This window comes from Microtus oregoni, unplaced genomic scaffold, assembly GCF_018167655.1.
Source record: "Microtus oregoni isolate MIOR12 unplaced genomic scaffold, Mior012 000153F_ref0000387, whole genome shotgun sequence".
NCBI lineage: Eukaryota > Metazoa > Chordata > Mammalia > Rodentia > Cricetidae > Microtus > Microtus oregoni.
This window is the reverse complement of record NW_024544808.1, coordinates 317,655-336,875: the sequence shown is the minus strand read 5'-3', so window position 1 is coordinate 336,875 and position 19,221 is coordinate 317,655. Positions and strand designations below refer to the sequence as shown.

Sequence of the window (19,221 nt, the reverse complement as noted above, 5' to 3'; positions counted from 1 at the left end):
TAAGGGTGGAGGGTATAGACAGATGGTCAAATTTGCTCTCAAGTTTTCAAAGGGTTGCCAGTCTATCCCCATCATCTCCAGTTCACTTTTGCCTTCAGTGTCATGAACTGGAAAACATTATTTTCCTTTTGCTTTCTCTCGATCTTCGGTTTTACATCTCTCCCCTGAAACATCAAATCTGTGATTTTTAGATGAGTTGTGGCATCTTTGCTTGGCAGGCTCTCTCTCCAGTCTGGTATCACGCTGCTTCATCAGGCTGAGCTCATCCTTCTGGCAGCAATGTGAAGGCTCATAGTTGTGATGCCATTGGATGTGGATTATGTGGGAAACTGCCTAGAGGAGGCCCAGGAAATCTCAGGGGACTTCTGCCAGGATGCAATGGGAGATGGAGCCTTTAAACAAAGACGCTGAAGAGAGGGAATTCAGCCTGATTGGGCTGTAGCAAATCAATGAGAAAGCAAACCGTGCCAGAGAAGCCTTCATACAAGCTATATATGCTTTCAAGGACCCATGAACCAGCTTTGAATTCTTCAGTGAACAAGAATTGTGCAAACCTAAGAGAAGAAGAAAGCACGAACAGATTTAATATGACTGTGTCCATGTGACCTGCTACAGGATGCTCTTCTTCTTTTATGAAGTTAAAGTTTTAGTGTCAGGTTGTTTTCAGAATTATGTAATTAATTTGAGAAAACTCCATTCTCTAGAGAAAAAAAAGATCAGTTATATAAGTCTTTGTGTTTTGCAACAGAGTTTGTTGCCAAACAAATCCAACTATTTTTAGGAGCTGCTAATCAAAGCACATTGGAATTTTCTGAGATTCTATTCCTTCCACTGTCCAATAATTATAAGTGAAAAAGTCACATAAATCATCCTACTTTTGTTTATCTTGAACCAAAGCAAACTTATATATCACTGTTCCTTTTTTAAAAATCTAAATATTTGTGTTTCTGGAAGCATATTATTTCTGAACTCGGTCTCATTTATATGTGACAGAGCACAGAGGCTGAAAATAAATGTGAGGGTTTTACACAATCTGCTTTGGGCAACAAAGGATGAAGATGAATGGGAGAATGCAAGCAACTTTTCATAATGGTGCCATCAAATAGTAAATTCAACTATGAGGCATTGCTCTTAAGACAATTTGCCTTTAAAATAAGTCACTGATCTCTAAAATTTTGGTGAAAAACATTTTTCTTTGACTTTCATTTTCTTATTTAAATTAACTAAACAACATTGTATAGTAGTCTCCAGCCTTTCCAATGCTCTCACCAATATCATGGTTTTTAACTATCTTATTCCTTTGTCATCATCAACAAAAATATTCTCCAATTCTGATGCTGGTGAGGCCTGAGAGTTTGTACTGTCATAAAGTTAGATTATTACAGCCACCACAGGAGTCCTATCAAGAGTAATTACTCATTAGGTCTTTTGTGGGCCATTGAAACTATTGCAGGCAGCTTAAAATAAATGAGGAAATAAATTGCAATTCCACTTGTTACTGATTTTCTATCAACTGTTTTCTTAAATATGCAGTCATTTAAATAAGAGTTTGCACTTCTAAACAGCAAAGAATTATTAATATTAAGAATTGAAGAAAGTGTGGAATATCTACACATTAGAGTACTACACTGCAGTAAAAAACAATGACTTCTTGAATTTTGCATGCAAATGGATGGAAATAGAAAACACTATTCTGAGTGAGGTAACCCAGACCCAAAAAGATGAATATGGGATGTACTCACTCATAATTGGTTTCTAGCCATAAATAAGGGTCACGGAATCTACAATTGGTGATCCTAAAGAAGCTAAGTAAGAAGTTGAACCAAAGGAAAAACATATAGTTATCCTCTTGGCTATGGGAAGTAGACAAAATTGCGGGGGAGAAAATTGGGATCTTGGGGGTGGGGTGGGATGGGGGTAAGGGGAGATGGGGAGAGAAAAGTGACAAGGGGAGGATGGGGGGAACTTGGGGAAAAAGGAAGATTGGGATAAAGGAAGGTAGGATAGGGGAGCACGGAAGCACAATTCTTAGTTAAGGGAGCCACCTTAGGGTTGGCAAGAGACTTGAACCTAGAGTGGCTCCCAGGAGCCCAAGCCGAGGTCCCCAGTTAGTTCCTTGGGCAGCTGAGGATAGGGAACCGGAAATGACCCTAGCCTCTAGCAATACTGACGAATATCTTGCATATCATCATAGAACCTTCATCTGGTGATGGATGGAGATAGAGACAGAGACCCACACTGGAGCACTGGACTGAGCTCCCAAGGTCCCAATGAGGAGCAGAAGGAGGGAGAACATGAGCAAAGAAGTCAGGACCACGAGGGGTGCACAGTGGAGCTGATCTACTGGGAGCTCACCAAGGCCAGCTGGACTGTGACTGAAAAAGCATGGGTTAAAACTGGACTCTCTGAACATGGCGAACAATGAGGGCTGATGAGAAGCCAAGGACAATGGCACGGGGTTTTGATCCTATGCAATGTGCTGGCTTTGTGGGAGCCTAGCCAGTTTGGATGTTCACTTTCCTAGATATGGACAGAGGGGGGAGGACCTAGGACTTACCACAGGGCAGGGAATCCTGACTGCTCTTTGGACTGGAGAGGGAGGGGGAGAGGAGTGGGAGGAGGGGAAGAAGGATGGGAGGAGGGGGAGAAGGGTGGGAGGAGGGGGAGGGAAATGCGAGGCTGGGAGGAGGTGGAAACTTGTTTTTTTTTTCTTCCTTTTCTCAATAATAAAAAAAAATGAAAAAAAAGAATTAACTCAATATGTATAATTACATATAAATAAGTTTATAAATTATTATTTAGAAGTAATAATTTATAAATGATGAGGTTTTCTTAGCTCAGTGTTTTTTATAGAACCATTAGGCTTTTATATGTACTGTACCCAATATTGTCCATTCTTTTTAGTTCTGTAATTACCATTCAGGCTCCCATTTTAGCTGAGAATTATTGAGAAAAATGGTTAATTTGATTTGGGGAACAGTGAGTACATTTTTGACACAACAGTTTTCATTTTACTACTGATACCATTTTCAGAAATGAGTAATGTATATATATGCAAAGATAAAACTTAGAAATGATAAAACTCAAATTTAGTAATAACAAAAGTTAATCTTTACATAGAAGTTATATATTCCAGGCATTATTTAAAATGATTTTCTTGTATTTATTTGCAAATTTTTTATAATAAAGTTTTAAAAACTTAAAAAATAAAATAATTTTCATGTGTTAACTTATTTAAACCAGCCAACACATCTGAGAAATGGGCACTATTTCACATAACCAATATGATTCTGGGTATATCCTTTCAAAAGGATTCTCACAACTATGAGGGACCACTCTTTGGCCTCGACTAAATGACAACTCAGATACAAGAGAATCAAATCATATGGGGGGTGTGGCTGAAAAGCCTCCTAACTTATCAGACATAAGTGCCACCCAGAACACCAAGACCTCTTCTGAGGACCTACACAGACAGCTTGCACATGCCTTCAAAGGGACTGCTCAGTTTCCTACCAGTTTATTTATAGTCTATTCATAGTCTTTCTGACACAGCATATACAGTTAATCAGTATGGAGTTATTTCTATTCAAAACAATGCTGTCTGCTCTACATCTGGTTTCCATATGTATCAACGCTTCAGGGAATAAACTACAGAGACTAATTTAGGAATTTACTTGCTAACAAAACAAAGGTAATATCCACTACAGAAGCAAGAGAAGAAACAAGAGACATGGTAACTATTAATAGAAATTAGGAATTAGAAATTATTTCCCTTCAGTTGCAAGGTCTGGAGGTTCACAGTGTAAGAAATTAGTAACCCATGATGACTCTGCCTCCTGCATAGGCAACTTCCCTCCTACACAGAAGGCAGGAAAGAATAATCTATTCATACAGGGTAAAAGGCAGCACTGTTTATAATGAAATTATTGGAAACTGGAGTCAAATATTCTTGTTTTAGTAAGACTAACAAAAATGTTAGACAAGGCCCTTTATGTATTCATATAGCATAATCAACAAGATAACAAGGCACTATCATTTGTATAAGAAAAACAAAATTTGATATATATTCCCATATTTGCAGACAACAACTTGGGAAGTCACACCAGACAATATCTCCAGGGAAGTCAATTAAATGGCTGGGGGGGGGGGATGATCGTTATGCTATGCTCCTTTTTATTACACATTTGAAACCAGGGGACTATATTACCTGCTTAGAAAATCAATTAGATTAAGATTTCAAAAATTAGAACTCAGAATGTAGTAGACAAATACTAGCACATAAGAAGCTCTGGTTTTAATCCTTAGCACCTCATAAAATGGTGTGGTAGTGTACATCTGTAAGTTTAGAACCTGCAAAACTAAAGAGTCAGGAATTCAAGGTCGTTGATCACTATATAGGGAATTTAAGACCAGCCTAAGACACAAAAGATCTTGTCTCAAGGGCAAAAGGGATTTGTAAGAATATGTGCATGAAAACAGCTGACCTTTGAGCACGGTAGATGTATTTGGAGTTTCCTGTAAGACGGTATAGCAGAAGGAAGACATAGGCACTGCCGGCTACACCATGGCAAATCCCTGGCCCCTTCTTCAGTAGGCCTTTCTGCCATGTTAGCTCCCCACAGCGTATGCATGTATCCAGGTACTGTGGTTTCTTGGAAACAAGATAAGCTTTGGCAAACAGATAAGCAATTCCTGTAAAAACATCAATGACAATAAGAGGTGACTTTCAGGACTTAATAACATACTTCTCAAAGGTGTACACCTCCTGAATCCCCATCCAGTGTCTTTTGTTTTTACATTCCTAGCTACATTTCCAAAGAGAAGACTTCTAAAGCACGGCAACTAATATGACCCATTATCCCATAGAAGTTCAGAATTTGCAATGTTTATATATTTATAACAATACCCGTTTGCTTAAGAGCAAAGAAGGAGCCTTTCCAGGAATAACAGTGCAATCAGACAACCTCAATAAGATGTCTACTCCAGCTTTGAGGTTAGCCCTTCCCATATTTCATGTTCCACGGAAATAAACATTCTTTCGAAACTTGCCAGTACAGAAGCAAGAGCAGAAACAAGAGACATGACAACTATTAATTGAAATTATTTTCCCCAAGTTGCAAGGTCGGCCAGTCCATAGTGAAATTAATAATCCAAGATGACTCCAGCTCCTACATAGCCTACTTTCCTCCTTGCCAGAAGGCAGGAAAGGGCTAAGAGACTAGCACAGTGGTAGAAGGCTTGTCTAGCGAGTGTGAGGCGCTGGGATTTGTGCCTAGCACCCTCCAAAATTATATTTTTAAAGTGGAAACAATGGCCTTGAATAGAATAAATGTCTTGATGGGCTCACCCACTAAAATTTAGGTAGACACTGTGACTAAAATAAGGCATGGGCCCATGCTGCTGTCAGCAAAACTAGAGATCAGACAAGTGAAAACCATCCTGATGGAAACAGTCAGGGGAGGCCTTGGATGGAAGCTGGCGTTTTCTGGGGTTTGTAGGCTACATAAGAAACGCCAGGCCCAAGACGAGGCAGGGAAAACATATTAGGCACCAAAGATCACAGAGGCTAAGAGGTTCAAGACATCTAAGTTTAAACCACAAGTCAGGGTGGCAGCATCCTAACCAAGGGACCAGGACGGTAAAAGAGTAAGAATGAGTTCAGATTCTGGATGGTATGATAGTTTTGTTAGGCATTTTAGACTGTATACTGTGGGTGATAGGGAACTACTAGAAGTCTTTTATTATGAACTGGTTGGTTTTGATTTTTGAATAACAATGTGATTGTTCGTACATAGTATTATGAGGAAACACCTAAAGAAAGACAGAAGAGCTCCGAGCTAGCTTTGTTAGCGGAAAAATGGAGATGAAATTTGCCGAAGAATAATTTCATAGGACATAGTGACTGTTTAGACCAACTGAGCATGAACTATATGGCAGAGGCTGATTTTAAAAGGCCTCTGTCTGAACCTAGACAAAGAGGACCCTAAGAGAGACATATGTGGATCTAATCTACATGCGAAGTAGAAAAAGACAAGATCTCCTGAGTAAATTGGGAGCATGCAGACCATGGGAGAGGGTAAAAGGAGAGGGGAGTGGCAGGGAGGGGAGCAGAGAAAATGTACAGCTCAATGAAAATCAATAAAAAAAGGCCTCTGTCTTTAATGGATTTTATAGCTTAATCTGGAGGTGCAAACTAGGCTATGTAACAACAAATATAGTTATGGAAACACACAGGAAGAGTCCCTGCTGGTGGGAAAGGCCTACTAGACTATCATCTTATAATTGAGTTCTGGATGATGAGCAGTAATCAATGAGGTAACTGACTCAGCTTCCCTTTATCTTATCAGGAAACAGACCACGCCTGAATTCTTTTAACAGCTGGCTGCTAACACACGTCCTGGATTCCTGCCTTTAGAGATTGCCCCACAGGCAAACAGAAAATTGTATCAAATACTCAGCCCTCTGGAGCTATCATGGAATACAAAAGTCTACTACTCCCTTGCCTGAACACAGAACCAAACTTTCAGTGGATCTTGTGCCTATTAACATCCCTCAGAATCAGACAGAATAAAGCCAGTCTCCATGAAAGCCATTTCTCTGGCTTTTATTAGCTTCTTTGTCCAACAACCCTTGGCCTAGTAGGTTCCCTTGAGAGTACAGCCTGCTTCCAGACACACAGAAAAGAGTGTGTTAGGTGGAAAGTGGTTGAGCCAAGGAAAAGCCAAAGGGTTCCCTATTATACGGGCACCATAGCATGATACAGAAAGCCCTTCATGAACAACATCCTGTTCTGTCCGCTAGCTGCTTCTTCATTCCTGGACTGAAGTTTCTGACTTTCATAAAACCAGACTACCTACAGTGCTCCAATGCTACTGAGTGCCTGTTATTCTTGGAAGAAGCCTCCTGTATTTCCTGGCACAACTCAACTCAGAAATCACTTTCTTTAGGAAGCCTTCACTGAATCTGGAGGCAGCATGAGAAATCTCTCTTCTTGGATCCTATCTCACACTATATATAATGTAGCACTTATACATAACCAAATTTAAACTATCTGTTTCCATGTCTGCCTCCCCTGCTCTAAGGCAAACCACTAAAGGGCAGGAATTTTTATCATATTCCTTTTCTTTTCTCCTCATCTGGTGTGGTGCTTTGCTACCAAATAGTTCCACAAATGTCTGTTGATCCTGCAATACCTCATTTAGCACCCTTGCACAGTGGTTCTCAAACTGTGAGCCTCAAACCCTTTCACAGGGATTTCATATCAGATACCCTGCATATCAGATATTTGGATTACCCCTCATAACCATTTCAAAATGACAGTTATGAAGTAGCAATGAGAATAAGTTTATGGTTGGGATCACCACAATGTGCGCAATTGTATCAAAGGGTTGTAGTTTTAGGAGAGGTCACCACAACGTGCGAAACTGTATCAAAGGGTTGTAGCATTAGAAAGGTTGAGCACCACTGATTTAGTGGAAGCTGGCACTAGAAGCAGAGCAGAGATGTATAAAAGAAGATAGACTGAGATGATTTCAATTGCTATATCAAGCATTAGCCCCAGATAGTAAAAAAAAAAAAAAAAAAGCTATGGATCCTAGGGCTCTGGACAGAGTAGGGCCTTGAACATATTCTAAATTTGTTAGCACCTACTCTGACCTAATGGAAACCATCCTAACGCTTCTGATTCTTAAAGGAAAGGATGTCATGTTTCTTTGACTGCGATGGGAATTAGCACAGCTCTTTCCTACGACCACTAATTAGTCTTCAATGATATAAAACAGAAGTCAGTGATGGTAGATGACTTTGCCAAATACAACCAGGAAATTAAATCACAACTTAATAAAGATGGTTTGGGGAGACGAAATCTTTGAAATGTGGGGTCTTCAGAGACTTGTGACAGATAGAATACACTACTTCAACATACTGGAGCATCACCACCCAGGTTCATGCTAGGATGTGTAATTTTGTTGAGTCATTACAAACTTAACTACCAATCTGTGCTCCAGGAGCATTGCTCTTTATTCAAAGTCACCTACCCAAGAGCCTTAGTGGAATGAAATTTCAAAACTGCTCACACCTGTGTTTCACACAGAATAAAGGAAGTGCACTGTCAGTGTTATCAAAGTAATGCTGTAACCTGATGCAGCCAGGAAGGTTATTTTAGCCACAGCATTTGTTTTAATGATTCTGCAAATGACTTCCATCCTGTATTTCAGAGTTATCAAGGTTATGAAAGGATCACATGAGTCTTCCTGCAATACTTTATTGTATTTAAGAACACAAAGCTACATGTCACTGTAGGTATTTATAAAAGCATCTGAGATACTTCCCTTAGGAATGGCAAAGGTCCAGATGTGAAGATGTGTCAATGATGACAAAAATACTGAGATTCACTACTCCACTTCAGCATACTCATTTCAGATTTTTTTTTAAAAAAAAAGAGATTTTTTTTCATGGTCACTTGTTAGAGTTACAATTAGACCCCAGGGTTGCTCATCTATAGTCAAGAACTAGTTATGTATTTCATACCTAATATCTAGGGTAGTCACTTGTAGAGGTGAGCTGAAAGAAAGCCCATAGGAAGCTAAGGTGTGAATAAGGTAGCATTAATGAAGTTCCACACTATAGATTATCTCTGGCAGATTTTTAATCATAGGAATGGTCTGTCATCCCAAACCATCTGTGCTGTTCACAAATCTGTTCTCAAAATTTTTCTCAAATAAATAAAATTATTTTTTTCTAGGCCATTTCCTGTTGAATTTGGAGAGAAATTTCTTGTAGTCAGCTTCAGTGAGATCTTGACTGTCTCTGACTTGCAATGACCAGTTTTATAATCACTATTAGGTGAGGGCTGAGGTAAGCAGAAATAACGACCTTATTTAATTAGCTAATCGGTTTCTTTTTCATACTCTGGTGACTACATGGACTTAGTTTTGATTTGAAGCAATATATTTATGTTACTCTTCTTAAAACACTTAGAGTGAATGTTACAGGAGGGTAAATAAAGTCTCCAATGTCATGAATCCTATCCATGACCTGCTGAAACAGATGGCATTTGGTATTCAGAAAGGGTACAATAACAGTCATTTAAACACCTACTTCAACAGGCTCACCCACTCATTTTAGTAGATTTCTTTCTACTCTATTAAGGGCTTTTACTAGCATACTGAGTCCTTTTAAAATAGTCTATATTTAATTTGGGACATCTCCAGAATTTAGGAATCCTGGGATGCTTGGAGAATATCCAGAGACCACCGCTGAGAATGATTAAGGGGAAGGAGAAATAGAAGTATTGAGTATAACAAGAAACATGATTTCCAGAATGGGAAATAACTGCTGTGTTTTTTCTCCCCAAAAAGGTCAAAGCAAGAAGTAATGGGCACAAATTATACCTGACAGCAACTAGGCCGAACATAATGTACTATGTCTTGGTACTTTTAAAATACACAATTTGCCATTCCTTCCATAGTTAAATGTGGCAGGCAAAGAAAATATGACAGTAGACAGTGACATATTATTCAAACTGTATCAAGGATAAAACAGAACTCTAATTTGATTAGAGAACATTAATTACAGGAAGAAGGGAGGCAATAAAAATCAGGTAACAAGACAAAAATAAATCAAATGCAATTTAAAGTTGTGCTCTTCTGTTTGAAGCACAGCCTGGTAAACTAAATTCATTCATAATCAAAATATTTTGGAAGGGGAGATTATAAAAGCATTATATACACATGAAATTGTCAAAAATAAATTTAATAACTGTATTATTTGATAATTCCAGTCTCCTTGTCAATTAACCGAATTTATTTGTTTGAATTTAACTTCTTTTAAATTATTCCTTCTTCAAAAGGCTAGTTAGTTGTATAATGGGATTTGTAAAACGTGGGATAGAATAGTGAAGTTTTTCTGGGTTCAAGGCTCAATTTCAGAATTCATTGGGGGATGAGTTGTTATTTCATTAGACATTTTATTAATTATTACTGGAAATACTCAGTTGACCAAGAATTTCAAAGCCATGCATCTGAAACTTAAAGATTAACACAAATTTCATAAGGATACTGGTCAAATATACGTTGTAATTCACTGGGTTGTGATAGATCCTAGGATTAGAGATTTACAAGCTGTGAGGCTCCTAGGCATGACAGAGGCCACCACGTAAGTGATCAGGCTGTGGATGTGCACTTTCCAATGTAGCTAAAAAGACTCTAAAATGCAGCATTTGATTATAATGTTACATAACTTTAAAATCAACAGGAAATTTTAAGGATTTCAATGTCTGAAAGAATGTACACTAACATTATTTTTAGTGCTCTGGATTGAACCCAGGTCCTCTGTGTTCCAGGCAAACATTCTACCAGCAGTGCCTTTAGTCCCTAGCCCAGTCATATCTATTTTTAAATTTGTATTCTACTAAAATAATATTTGGGTTACATATTATTAAAATTAATTCTACCCATTTCTTTTTTGCTTTTGAACATGTGGCTACTGATTCTTTTTGTGCATATATTCTGGGACTCAAACCCAGAACGCTGAACATACTCATCACTCGTTCTAGCACTCAAATACCTAATAGTTCAGACTACATATGTGACTCACATTACATTCTGAGGGAGTGCTTGTTTAACACTGTGGATAGAGAGCTGTGTTTTTTTCAACCTGTGGAATGATTTTCAGAAATCCTTTAAAGATCAAGATATTATTTTAGTTTTCAAAAATTTCAGCTTGATAGCTATGGCCCAGGATGAGAAATACCCTCGGATGTCAGAAAAATGAACCTCCCTCTGTGTAAGCTCAGTGAAAGGCAGCCCTGTTTCTGTTTTCAGACAACAGTGTATGCGAGACCTGGAGCACCGTGGCACCAGTGGACCAGTTCATTCTCTCTCTCGATCGTTTCTCCCAGCTCAGGTGGCCAGTTGCAATTCTGTTCCTGTTCCATGAGGAAATCCACACTCTGCCACACCAGCTCCCGATCTGAAGGCTTGAGATGCTCGTGGTAAGAAAGAAGCATTTGCAGAATGGATGACAGGCCATGAGCTGCCCCTGTGTGGACAAAGCAAGCATCATTTATCCATCAAGCGAGGTGAGGTAGTTTGATCTAGTGAAAAGAAAATTGTGAGATTTGTTTTACACTAAAATATTATTTAAAAGCACTTATAGTACTATAACAATTGAGTTGCTAAAACCTAAACGAGCAGAAAAGTATAGCTTGCAGCCCAAATCTGACTCACTCATTACTTTTGTAAATAAAGTTTTATTAGAACATAGCCATTTGCACATTGTTCTCTGCTTCCTTCGCATCGTACAGCAGACTTGAATTTGTGACTGAAACCATATGGTCCACAAACCCTAACTAAAACTGTTAAGCTTTTTATAAAAAAAATTTGATCTTATAAAAATATTCCCAAAATGCTTAAGATCAATTTGGTCTTGATATCTTAATAATTCATCAATCTATTTAAAATATAAGTATTAAGCATCTACTATGCACCAGATGCTTTAGATCTTTAGATGCTAAAGATAGATGAGTAAACAAAAGAGGGAAAAAATCCCTTTCTCTTGGCATGAATTCATTGAAGTCTTCACAATGAATACTTGTGTTTTGGACGTTATCTCACCATGGAGACACAAAGATGAATATGAGTTTGCCTATACTCTTGAAGAGACCTCTCCTCATTCAGTTCAGAAAGTGAATCATATTTGAAAAAATTTTTAGAATATAAGTGAAGTACTCTATATAGTAGATTGCAGCAGGAGCATAAGTGAGTCTATGTGGCAACTGAACTGGGCAAGATGGTACCCAGAGATTTTGTTGAACATTATTTCTAGGTACGTCTTTTTGAGTGCTTGTAGAGACAATAATAAAAGTTGAACCTGGCATCGGGTAGTGGTGGTGCACACCTTTAATCCCAGCTCTCTGGAGGCAGAGGAAGGCAGATCTCAGTGAGTTCAAGACCAGCCTGGTCTACAAAAACAGTTCCAGGACAGCCAGGGCTGTGACACAGAGAAACCCTACCTTGAAAAAAAAAAGTTGAACCTATAAAAATGATTAAAGATTTCCCTTGCTAATGTTTGTAGTCCTCACCCACTCATCAAGGCCTGAATGGAACAAAAACACTAAGAAATAATTCTCCAGCTTAGGCATTTGCCTTCTCCCTGGGCCTTAGACTCAGCCTGAATCTTACAATATTGACCTTTTTAGGTCTGGATTTTTCAGCCTTATAATCCTTTAAGCCAGTTCCTTTATTAGTGCTTCATTATTTATACAAATAAACAATATTCATATAAATATTCACATATTATATAACATATACAGCTTAGAATATATATGATGCATATTGTTTAGTCTTACATTAAAACATATTGCATATTATATATGGTAATAATTATTAAAAGAAAGCTTGAGTTTTCAGGAAAGTATTTCCATATTTATCATAAATGTGGTATGTAGTATGTATATCAATGTCCAGAATGTCAATTTATCTTTAAAAAATACTGTTAATGAAAGAACTGTAAAAGACACTGCTCGTATGCTGGCAAACTTTCCACTCAGGTACATCTATTCTCTCCAAACTCTCTACCTTAAATAGTTCTTATTTAGCCTGAATTCTTCTCTGGCCACAGGAATATGCTCAACACATACAGAATTAACACCCCTGGAGCAGCCAACCAATACAGCAGGAAATGCATAGATACATATCTGAACTTCTCAGACTGGGTAAGACAATTATGAGGTATGTCCTATATGTCTTCTAAGAGTCTCCAGGGAAAATGAGTTTGAATATGAAATATTTGCCATACAGTAAATGCTTGTGCTCCAGTGAGTGGCGCTATTTTGGGATATTGTCGAACTGTTGGAATATGAAGCTTATCTAGAAGAAGCACATTGCTTAGTATATATCTTTGACAGTCTTCTTCCTTCCTTCTCCCTGATTTTCATCTAGCACAAGAGGAGTAACTGCTGCTATACGGTTCTGCTCCCATGATGTTCTTCCCTATTATGGGCCCAGAATGAGTTCAGTCACGTGACAATAGAATGTACCTTCTGAAATGTCCCCTCCTTTAAGTTGTTACAGCAGGCCTTTTGTCAAAGCAGTTCAAAAGTCTCACACAGAGACTGTGCTATCTAGAACTGCTCATTATATTGCAATGAAATTCTTCCTCTTCCTTGTCTCATTTCTCCACTCCCCTAGCAATGCTTTCTAGGATCACATTTCAAATAAGATTTTTATACTCAAATCCTGTTTCAAGGTCTGATCCTACAAAGACTTAGAAAAGAATGCAAGACTTCTTTGAAAAAGCTCACACTAATGTTGCTCATTAGCCATTCGGCCATTCATTCAGATAACCTCATTAAATGTAGCCTCGTGGCAAAGGTCCAAGGATCACAGAGCTAAATGAATTAATCCCTAGCCTGAATGTGCATAAAACCTGACAGGGCAGTTGAACAAGTGAGTCACAAATTATAATAAGTTACAGTGAGGACTCCCTCAACAGTGTGGGCGCGATACCATGATGTCACCCTATTTGCTTCAGGGGAAAATACCTGAAACATGTTAATGATTCTCAAGATAGGCTTCAACTACCTTTTTCCCTAAGACACAGAATGAGTCTCAGTATATCTCATAAGGTTTGCACAAAGTTGGGAAGTGTGAGTATTAGAAGCAGATGAGGGGTATCTGGGAAGTGAAACATTCTAGGTAAAAGGAACATAAACAATAATTAAAAGGTAAGAGGTCACTTTGTGACACAACACCACTTGTAAGTATGTCTTACAAGTCTTGCTCAGGAGTGTAAGGACTCAAACTGGGGTGGGGGGAACTCATCTTTTGTTTACATGAATCGGACCTCAAAATTAGTCACTGTAGATCAGTTGCCTGTTATGAATCTGCTATCATTAAAAACTTACTGAATTGATCTTATTCCCCTATTCAAAAACAGTACTTAGAATCAGTGTAATAATTGTTCATCATGTTTCAACAAAGTTAAGCCATGTATGATGATATATGCCCATAGTTCCAGTCCCTCAGGAAGCTAATGTAGGGTATTTGTTTGAATCCAATACTTCAAGGGCAGCTTAAGCAATGTATTGAGACTTCTATCTCAAATAAATAAGTGGTTGATAATAAGGTTTTCATCTTTAGTGAACATAAATATTAAAATATTTATATTACCGTCATTCACACTTTGAAAAGGTATTAAATTATATCTAAATTTTTGTTTTCAAATGCTTTAAAGTATTTCTTGCTCATGAATAATGACCGTCTACAGCAGTGGTTCTCAACCTTCCTAATGCTGTGATCCTTTAAGACAGTTCCTCATGTTGTGGTGACCCTCCCCCATAAAATTATTTTCATTGCCACATCATAATTGTAATTTTGCTACTGTTGTGAATCATATTATAAATATTTGGTATGCAGGATATTTGATATGCGACCTCTGTGAAAGTGTCAGTAGACCCCCAAAAGGGGTCATGACCTACAGGTTGAGAATCACTGTTCTATAGCAAAACTGAAAGAATTCGTTCTTTATTCAGTGTTACCAGTAGAGACTCTCCAGCCTATAGGCATGTGCCACTCACCCAAGTATTCAGTTCCATAGTAAGAATACATCAGGGGGAACGGCTTTCTCTTCTTCAGGGCGTACTGCTTCCCAGAGTACAAAATTGCCTGGCATATTGATTTAATTTGTGCTGGGGTCAATACCTGAATAAAGAAAGATCAAAAAGTCAAAGTCGAAGCAGGACTTCTATCTCTGGCCCCTCAAACATTAAATCAGAGGGCTTAAAAAGGCTATCCTATATGTAAAATTTAGCCAAACTTCCTTCCTATTTTGCCACTTGTTCTCCTTCTTTTGATTCAAGTTTATCTACCCTCTTCAGAACATTTAAAATAGACACTTTAGCCGTGATAGGTTGTTACAAAATACAAAGACCACCATATACATGTTCTATCATTAATCCTTGTCATGGCGACAAGAATTTCCTCAGGAATGAACAAACGCTGATGCTAATGGATTGTGCTTAACAAAGCCACTACTCCTGCCACAGCATATGCTACATACAGGTCTGTCCCAGACATCAGACCTTTAATTGGAGGCATTTAGGCTGTGCATATAAAGCCATGTCTCTACATCAAGCCACTGAGTGACAAATTTAGAGCATCCACTTGCGTTCCCGGAATGAAAGCAACGTCCAGTTGTGCCAAGACAAAAATCACTTAATCACTAAAATGATTCCGAATTGAGAAAGGCTGAAATCCAAGGGCTTGTGGTCTTTCACATTTTCCTCAAACTGTGTATAATCAGTTTTAGGATTATGAAAGGAGAATCTGTCAAGCCTCCAAAGCACAAAGGAGCTTGTTAATATTCTCCTCTGGTTTGCACTATGCTCAGTGACCTGTCTCCCCTCAGGGGCCAACTGGATGCTTCCTTTGGTTTGTTTACTCTATTATCGAGCTTCCTGTTATGATGAAACACTTCCCCTCTTGCTGTCTTAGTTCTGTATCTCACTAGACTATCAGTCCCTTAAGAGCATCAGTCTGATTAAGTTTCATTAGTTTGAATCTCTGGTGCCTAACACAAAAATTGAGGTTGGGGGAAGAGGAAACTTTGATAACAGATGACTAAGTTTTAGAGGAAATATAAAAAACAGAAACTTCCTTCCTTTACCCCTACTCTTGCTTCCTTTTCTCTTCCCCTTCTTTTCACAATCATTTCTTAAGCGTGTATTCCATTTCAAATAAGCTTATTGTAGGTGCTGGCGCTAGGACAGTGAACATAATAGACTTTGACTTGCTCTGAGGACACCAAGCTTCCCAAAAAGGCAAACAGTAATAGAAAAGTACTGGTCAGGCTGACCTGGAAAAAGCTATCTACAGTCCAGCCTGATTGACTCTAGGAGCAAGAAAAACATCACTGAATCTAGGCCTCTCTCCTAAAGACCCATAGGGCTCACTTATCTATATCTGTCATTAGACCAACAAATTATTTTTTTAAATAAAACAATAATGATCTAAACCATAAATTCCCTGTTTTAATCAATATTAGGAAAATAAAGTACAATCCATTTTCTGGGTTCCTCAAATCTAGGACTTACTTAACAAGATGATTACTTAAAGAAGAATCCGTTACTAAGTATGGCACATATCCTGTAATCCAAGCACTTGGGAAGCTAAATCAGGAAAATCTCAAGTTCTAGGTTTGCCCAGCTTATATACTGATACCACATTTCAAAATGTATTCAAGAAAAAAGGAAACTATCTACTCATTAATTTACCAATTATTATTTATTGAGTTTCTATTCTAGTAAGGCCCTCACTTGATCTCATAGGGAGATTCTTGAAAGTATGGGCTACGTTCTGCCCTATAGGGAATTTACTATCTGCTGATGGAGATGAGAGACAACAGTTTGTTGGATTCATGAACCTAGAGATGGAAAGAAACGTGGACGATGAAGTGCTGCTCAGCTTCCCTAAGATTTTACTCTATCCTCAGTTCCACTTGCTCAGAAACATTTACATCATGACTTTTAATTTCAATTTTCCTTTTACTCTCTACCTATCTTTGTCTCTTGAGTTTATCTCTCTTTTCTTTCTACCCATGAAATCCCCATCTTCCTATGTACCGCCAGTGTCACATCCACCCAAACTCGGGTCTTTCCTTAGCCTAATGGCATATTTTTCCTAAATGATTTTTTGACTCAACTATGTAAGTTGTTGGCCCCCAAATTTACCTGCCATATGAAAACACTCTTTTCTTTAGTAAGAGCAACTGATTTTATACTGAATCTTACTGTTTAAAGTCTTACATCATTAATCTCAAATCAGCTCCTCCATCTTGGCTCTCTTTCAGAAAATTGCTAAGATCCTTGGAGGGTTTGGATCTAATACAATTCTAATCTGATTCCATTCACCTTTTATTTTCCTAGGAATATATCTTGCTCCTTGGCTATCCACAGGTCTTATCTGTCCTATATTGATTCTGAGTTCACGTGACAGACAATTTCTCTGGCAGAAAATTGTCACCAAATTACTAAATTACTACAGTTTTTCTATTTGTTTTTCATGTTCAGAACTGAAAACTGACTCTTTCCTCGGCTGCACATGTACTCTTATTCTCCTATTTATTTTGAAGCCAAAAAACAAAAAAAATCAGCTTGTTCTGTGCATGGTACCCTCCCCCATTCTTTTCATCCTACCATTCAAAATAGGGAATGAATTCATAAAATAGTCTCTCAAAAACCTTGCCTGGTCATGCATCATGTCTGGGCGGTCTCTTCTTATCTCACAGAAACACCGTGAAAAACAAAGCGAACACCGGTGCTTGTTCAGCTGGATAGAGAGTAGTTATGCCCGCAGTTCTTTATCTCTGAGAACAGACAAGACCTACCCTTGAGTTTATTGATCAGCAAATAAATACTGAAAATACTTCTCCCTAAAAGTCTGTGTGTGGGAAGAAAGATTGAGAAAGAAAATACCCCTCCCCCTCCAACAAACAACACAGAAGCAAAGTATTGGGGCATGAGTCTTAGGGGTAAGAGTTGAGTTTGGGTCCCTTTCCTGTCTGCTTTCTCAAACATCTCATTTCCTGCTCCATCACTCAGGAAGGCGAATTGAGCACGTGCACTCCCTCTGAGGATATGGCCCCTGGGTACACTCAGATAGCGGGGAATGAGAAAGCAGCCTTTCCAGGTGGAAGGGACAGAAAGCAACAGAGGAGCTCCCTATCCACCGATCAAATTGTTCCTATAAGAAGCCTGATGCCTTCTCCTGTATTCTTAACCCTGAAGGCCTAATGCTTTGTTGATACTTTGGATTAATTGGTGTTTTTTTTTTTCAACCTCCTTGGCTTAGGCTGAATTAAAATAAAGATATCTCAAAAATGCTGAAGCAGGTCTATGGTGGTTTGCTTTAAACAGTTTCATTAGTTAACTGATTCCCTTCACTGACCGTGTAACATAGTCTTATTAGGCTGGCCTCTAGTATGAAGAGATGAAAAAGCAATTAAACAAATGGTATGTTTCTTGCTCCTGCCTGAAGGCTGTGACTGAACCACATCCATACAGAGATGACCTTCATTAAGGAAATGAATAAAATGGAGTAGGCTGCAAGATGCTTGCCCCACACCACAGACTCTGTACTGGCACACAGCCCCTACGAAAGAGCAATCTTTGCTAGCTGTATTTCTTTGTCTGGGCATCAAATACCATTTGCCCTTCCCCTATTGGCAGTAATTGGATTTTCAGATAGTAGCAGTGAAATCCAAGGTCTATCAGTATACTAAGGCATCCAATGCTACTAAATTTCTCTTCTCAACAATTTGAAATGCATATTCTGAAAGAAATGAAGCTGCCAGCAATGACAGCTGATGCTGACAGCAGGTCAGGTTACGGCAGGGATGGACCCATGTGCAGCTGAGACTTTGCAGAAACATGCAGGAGCTATGGGGGAGAAAGACTGTGGAGCTCACCCCAAACTCAGAGTGAAAGGAGGCTAGGGCAGAAACAATTACGTGGAAAGGAACTTAGAGAAAGGTAGCTGGTCCCTATAACTCTTAACTCATGACAGTTTAAGGAAATCCCTTTTCGGGCTTCCTGTCAAGTTTTTATACAGCACACACTCTCATCCATCCTCCCAATTTGAGTTATTTGAGAGAGCCTCAGGCTTGTTGTCTCCCCTCCCCAGAGCAACCCTTCCTGGAACAGCATGGATAGAAAGCCAGTGCTTTCTCTACTTACACTGCCATCCTCCACATAAACATCAACTCTGCTACCTACCAGTATGGATTGAACAATGATGCCTGCATCTAAGATATACAAAAGAGACTTCAGTCCTTGGGCAGTATCAAAGCTCACTGTAAATATCTGAAATCTCAGATGCATATTCTCTTCAAGTGTGGTCTATGGACCAGAAGAAGTCCTGCCACCATCCAAGAACCTTTAGAAATACAGATTTCCAGCTCCGGTTCAAAATCCACAGAATCAGAAACTGAATTTTCACAAGATCGCCAGGTGGCATGAATTCAGATGAGGGCTTGAGAAGCATAGGCTTCTGCAGTTATTATCTGTGAATTCATCTGGTATTAGATGAAAGCCTGATTATGCTGCATATTTAAATTACATAAGCCAGGCTTTCCATATTTTAAAAACACTTTGCAAACGATTTTATTTATTTTCAATTTTATGTGCATGAGTTTGTGCCTGAATATAAATCTATGATGCACCAC

General features: G+C 38.6%; 1 protein-coding gene across 1 annotated transcript; it reads right to left on the bottom strand.

Moving 5' to 3' along the window:
- Positions 1–394: 394 nt before the first annotated feature.
- Positions 395–18,877, bottom strand: LOC121445038 (lanC-like protein 3). Its single transcript, XM_041647012.1, has 5 exons — positions 18,734–18,877; positions 14,579–14,702; positions 10,843–11,040; positions 4,485–4,692; positions 395–554 (listed from the first exon to the last, which is right to left on the bottom strand). The coding sequence occupies exons 1-5, from the start codon at positions 18,875–18,877 to the stop codon at positions 395–397; spliced, it is 834 nt and encodes a 277-aa protein (XP_041502946.1).
- Between the last annotated feature and the right edge of the window lie 344 nt (positions 18,878–19,221).

Coding starts and splice junctions, on each gene's coding strand:
- LOC121445038 (XM_041647012.1), bottom strand. CDS start 18,877: ATGCATCTGAGATTTCAGATATTTACAGTGAGCTTTGATACTGCCCAA. Junction 4,693..10,842: donor CTGGTGCCACGGTGCTCCAG/GTCTCGCATACA, acceptor ATGTTTTTACAG/GAATTGCTTATCTGTTTGCC. Junction 555..4,484: donor TACATCTACCGTGCTCAAAG/GTCAGCTGTTTT, acceptor TTCTTCTCTTAG/GTTTGCACAATTCTTGTTCA.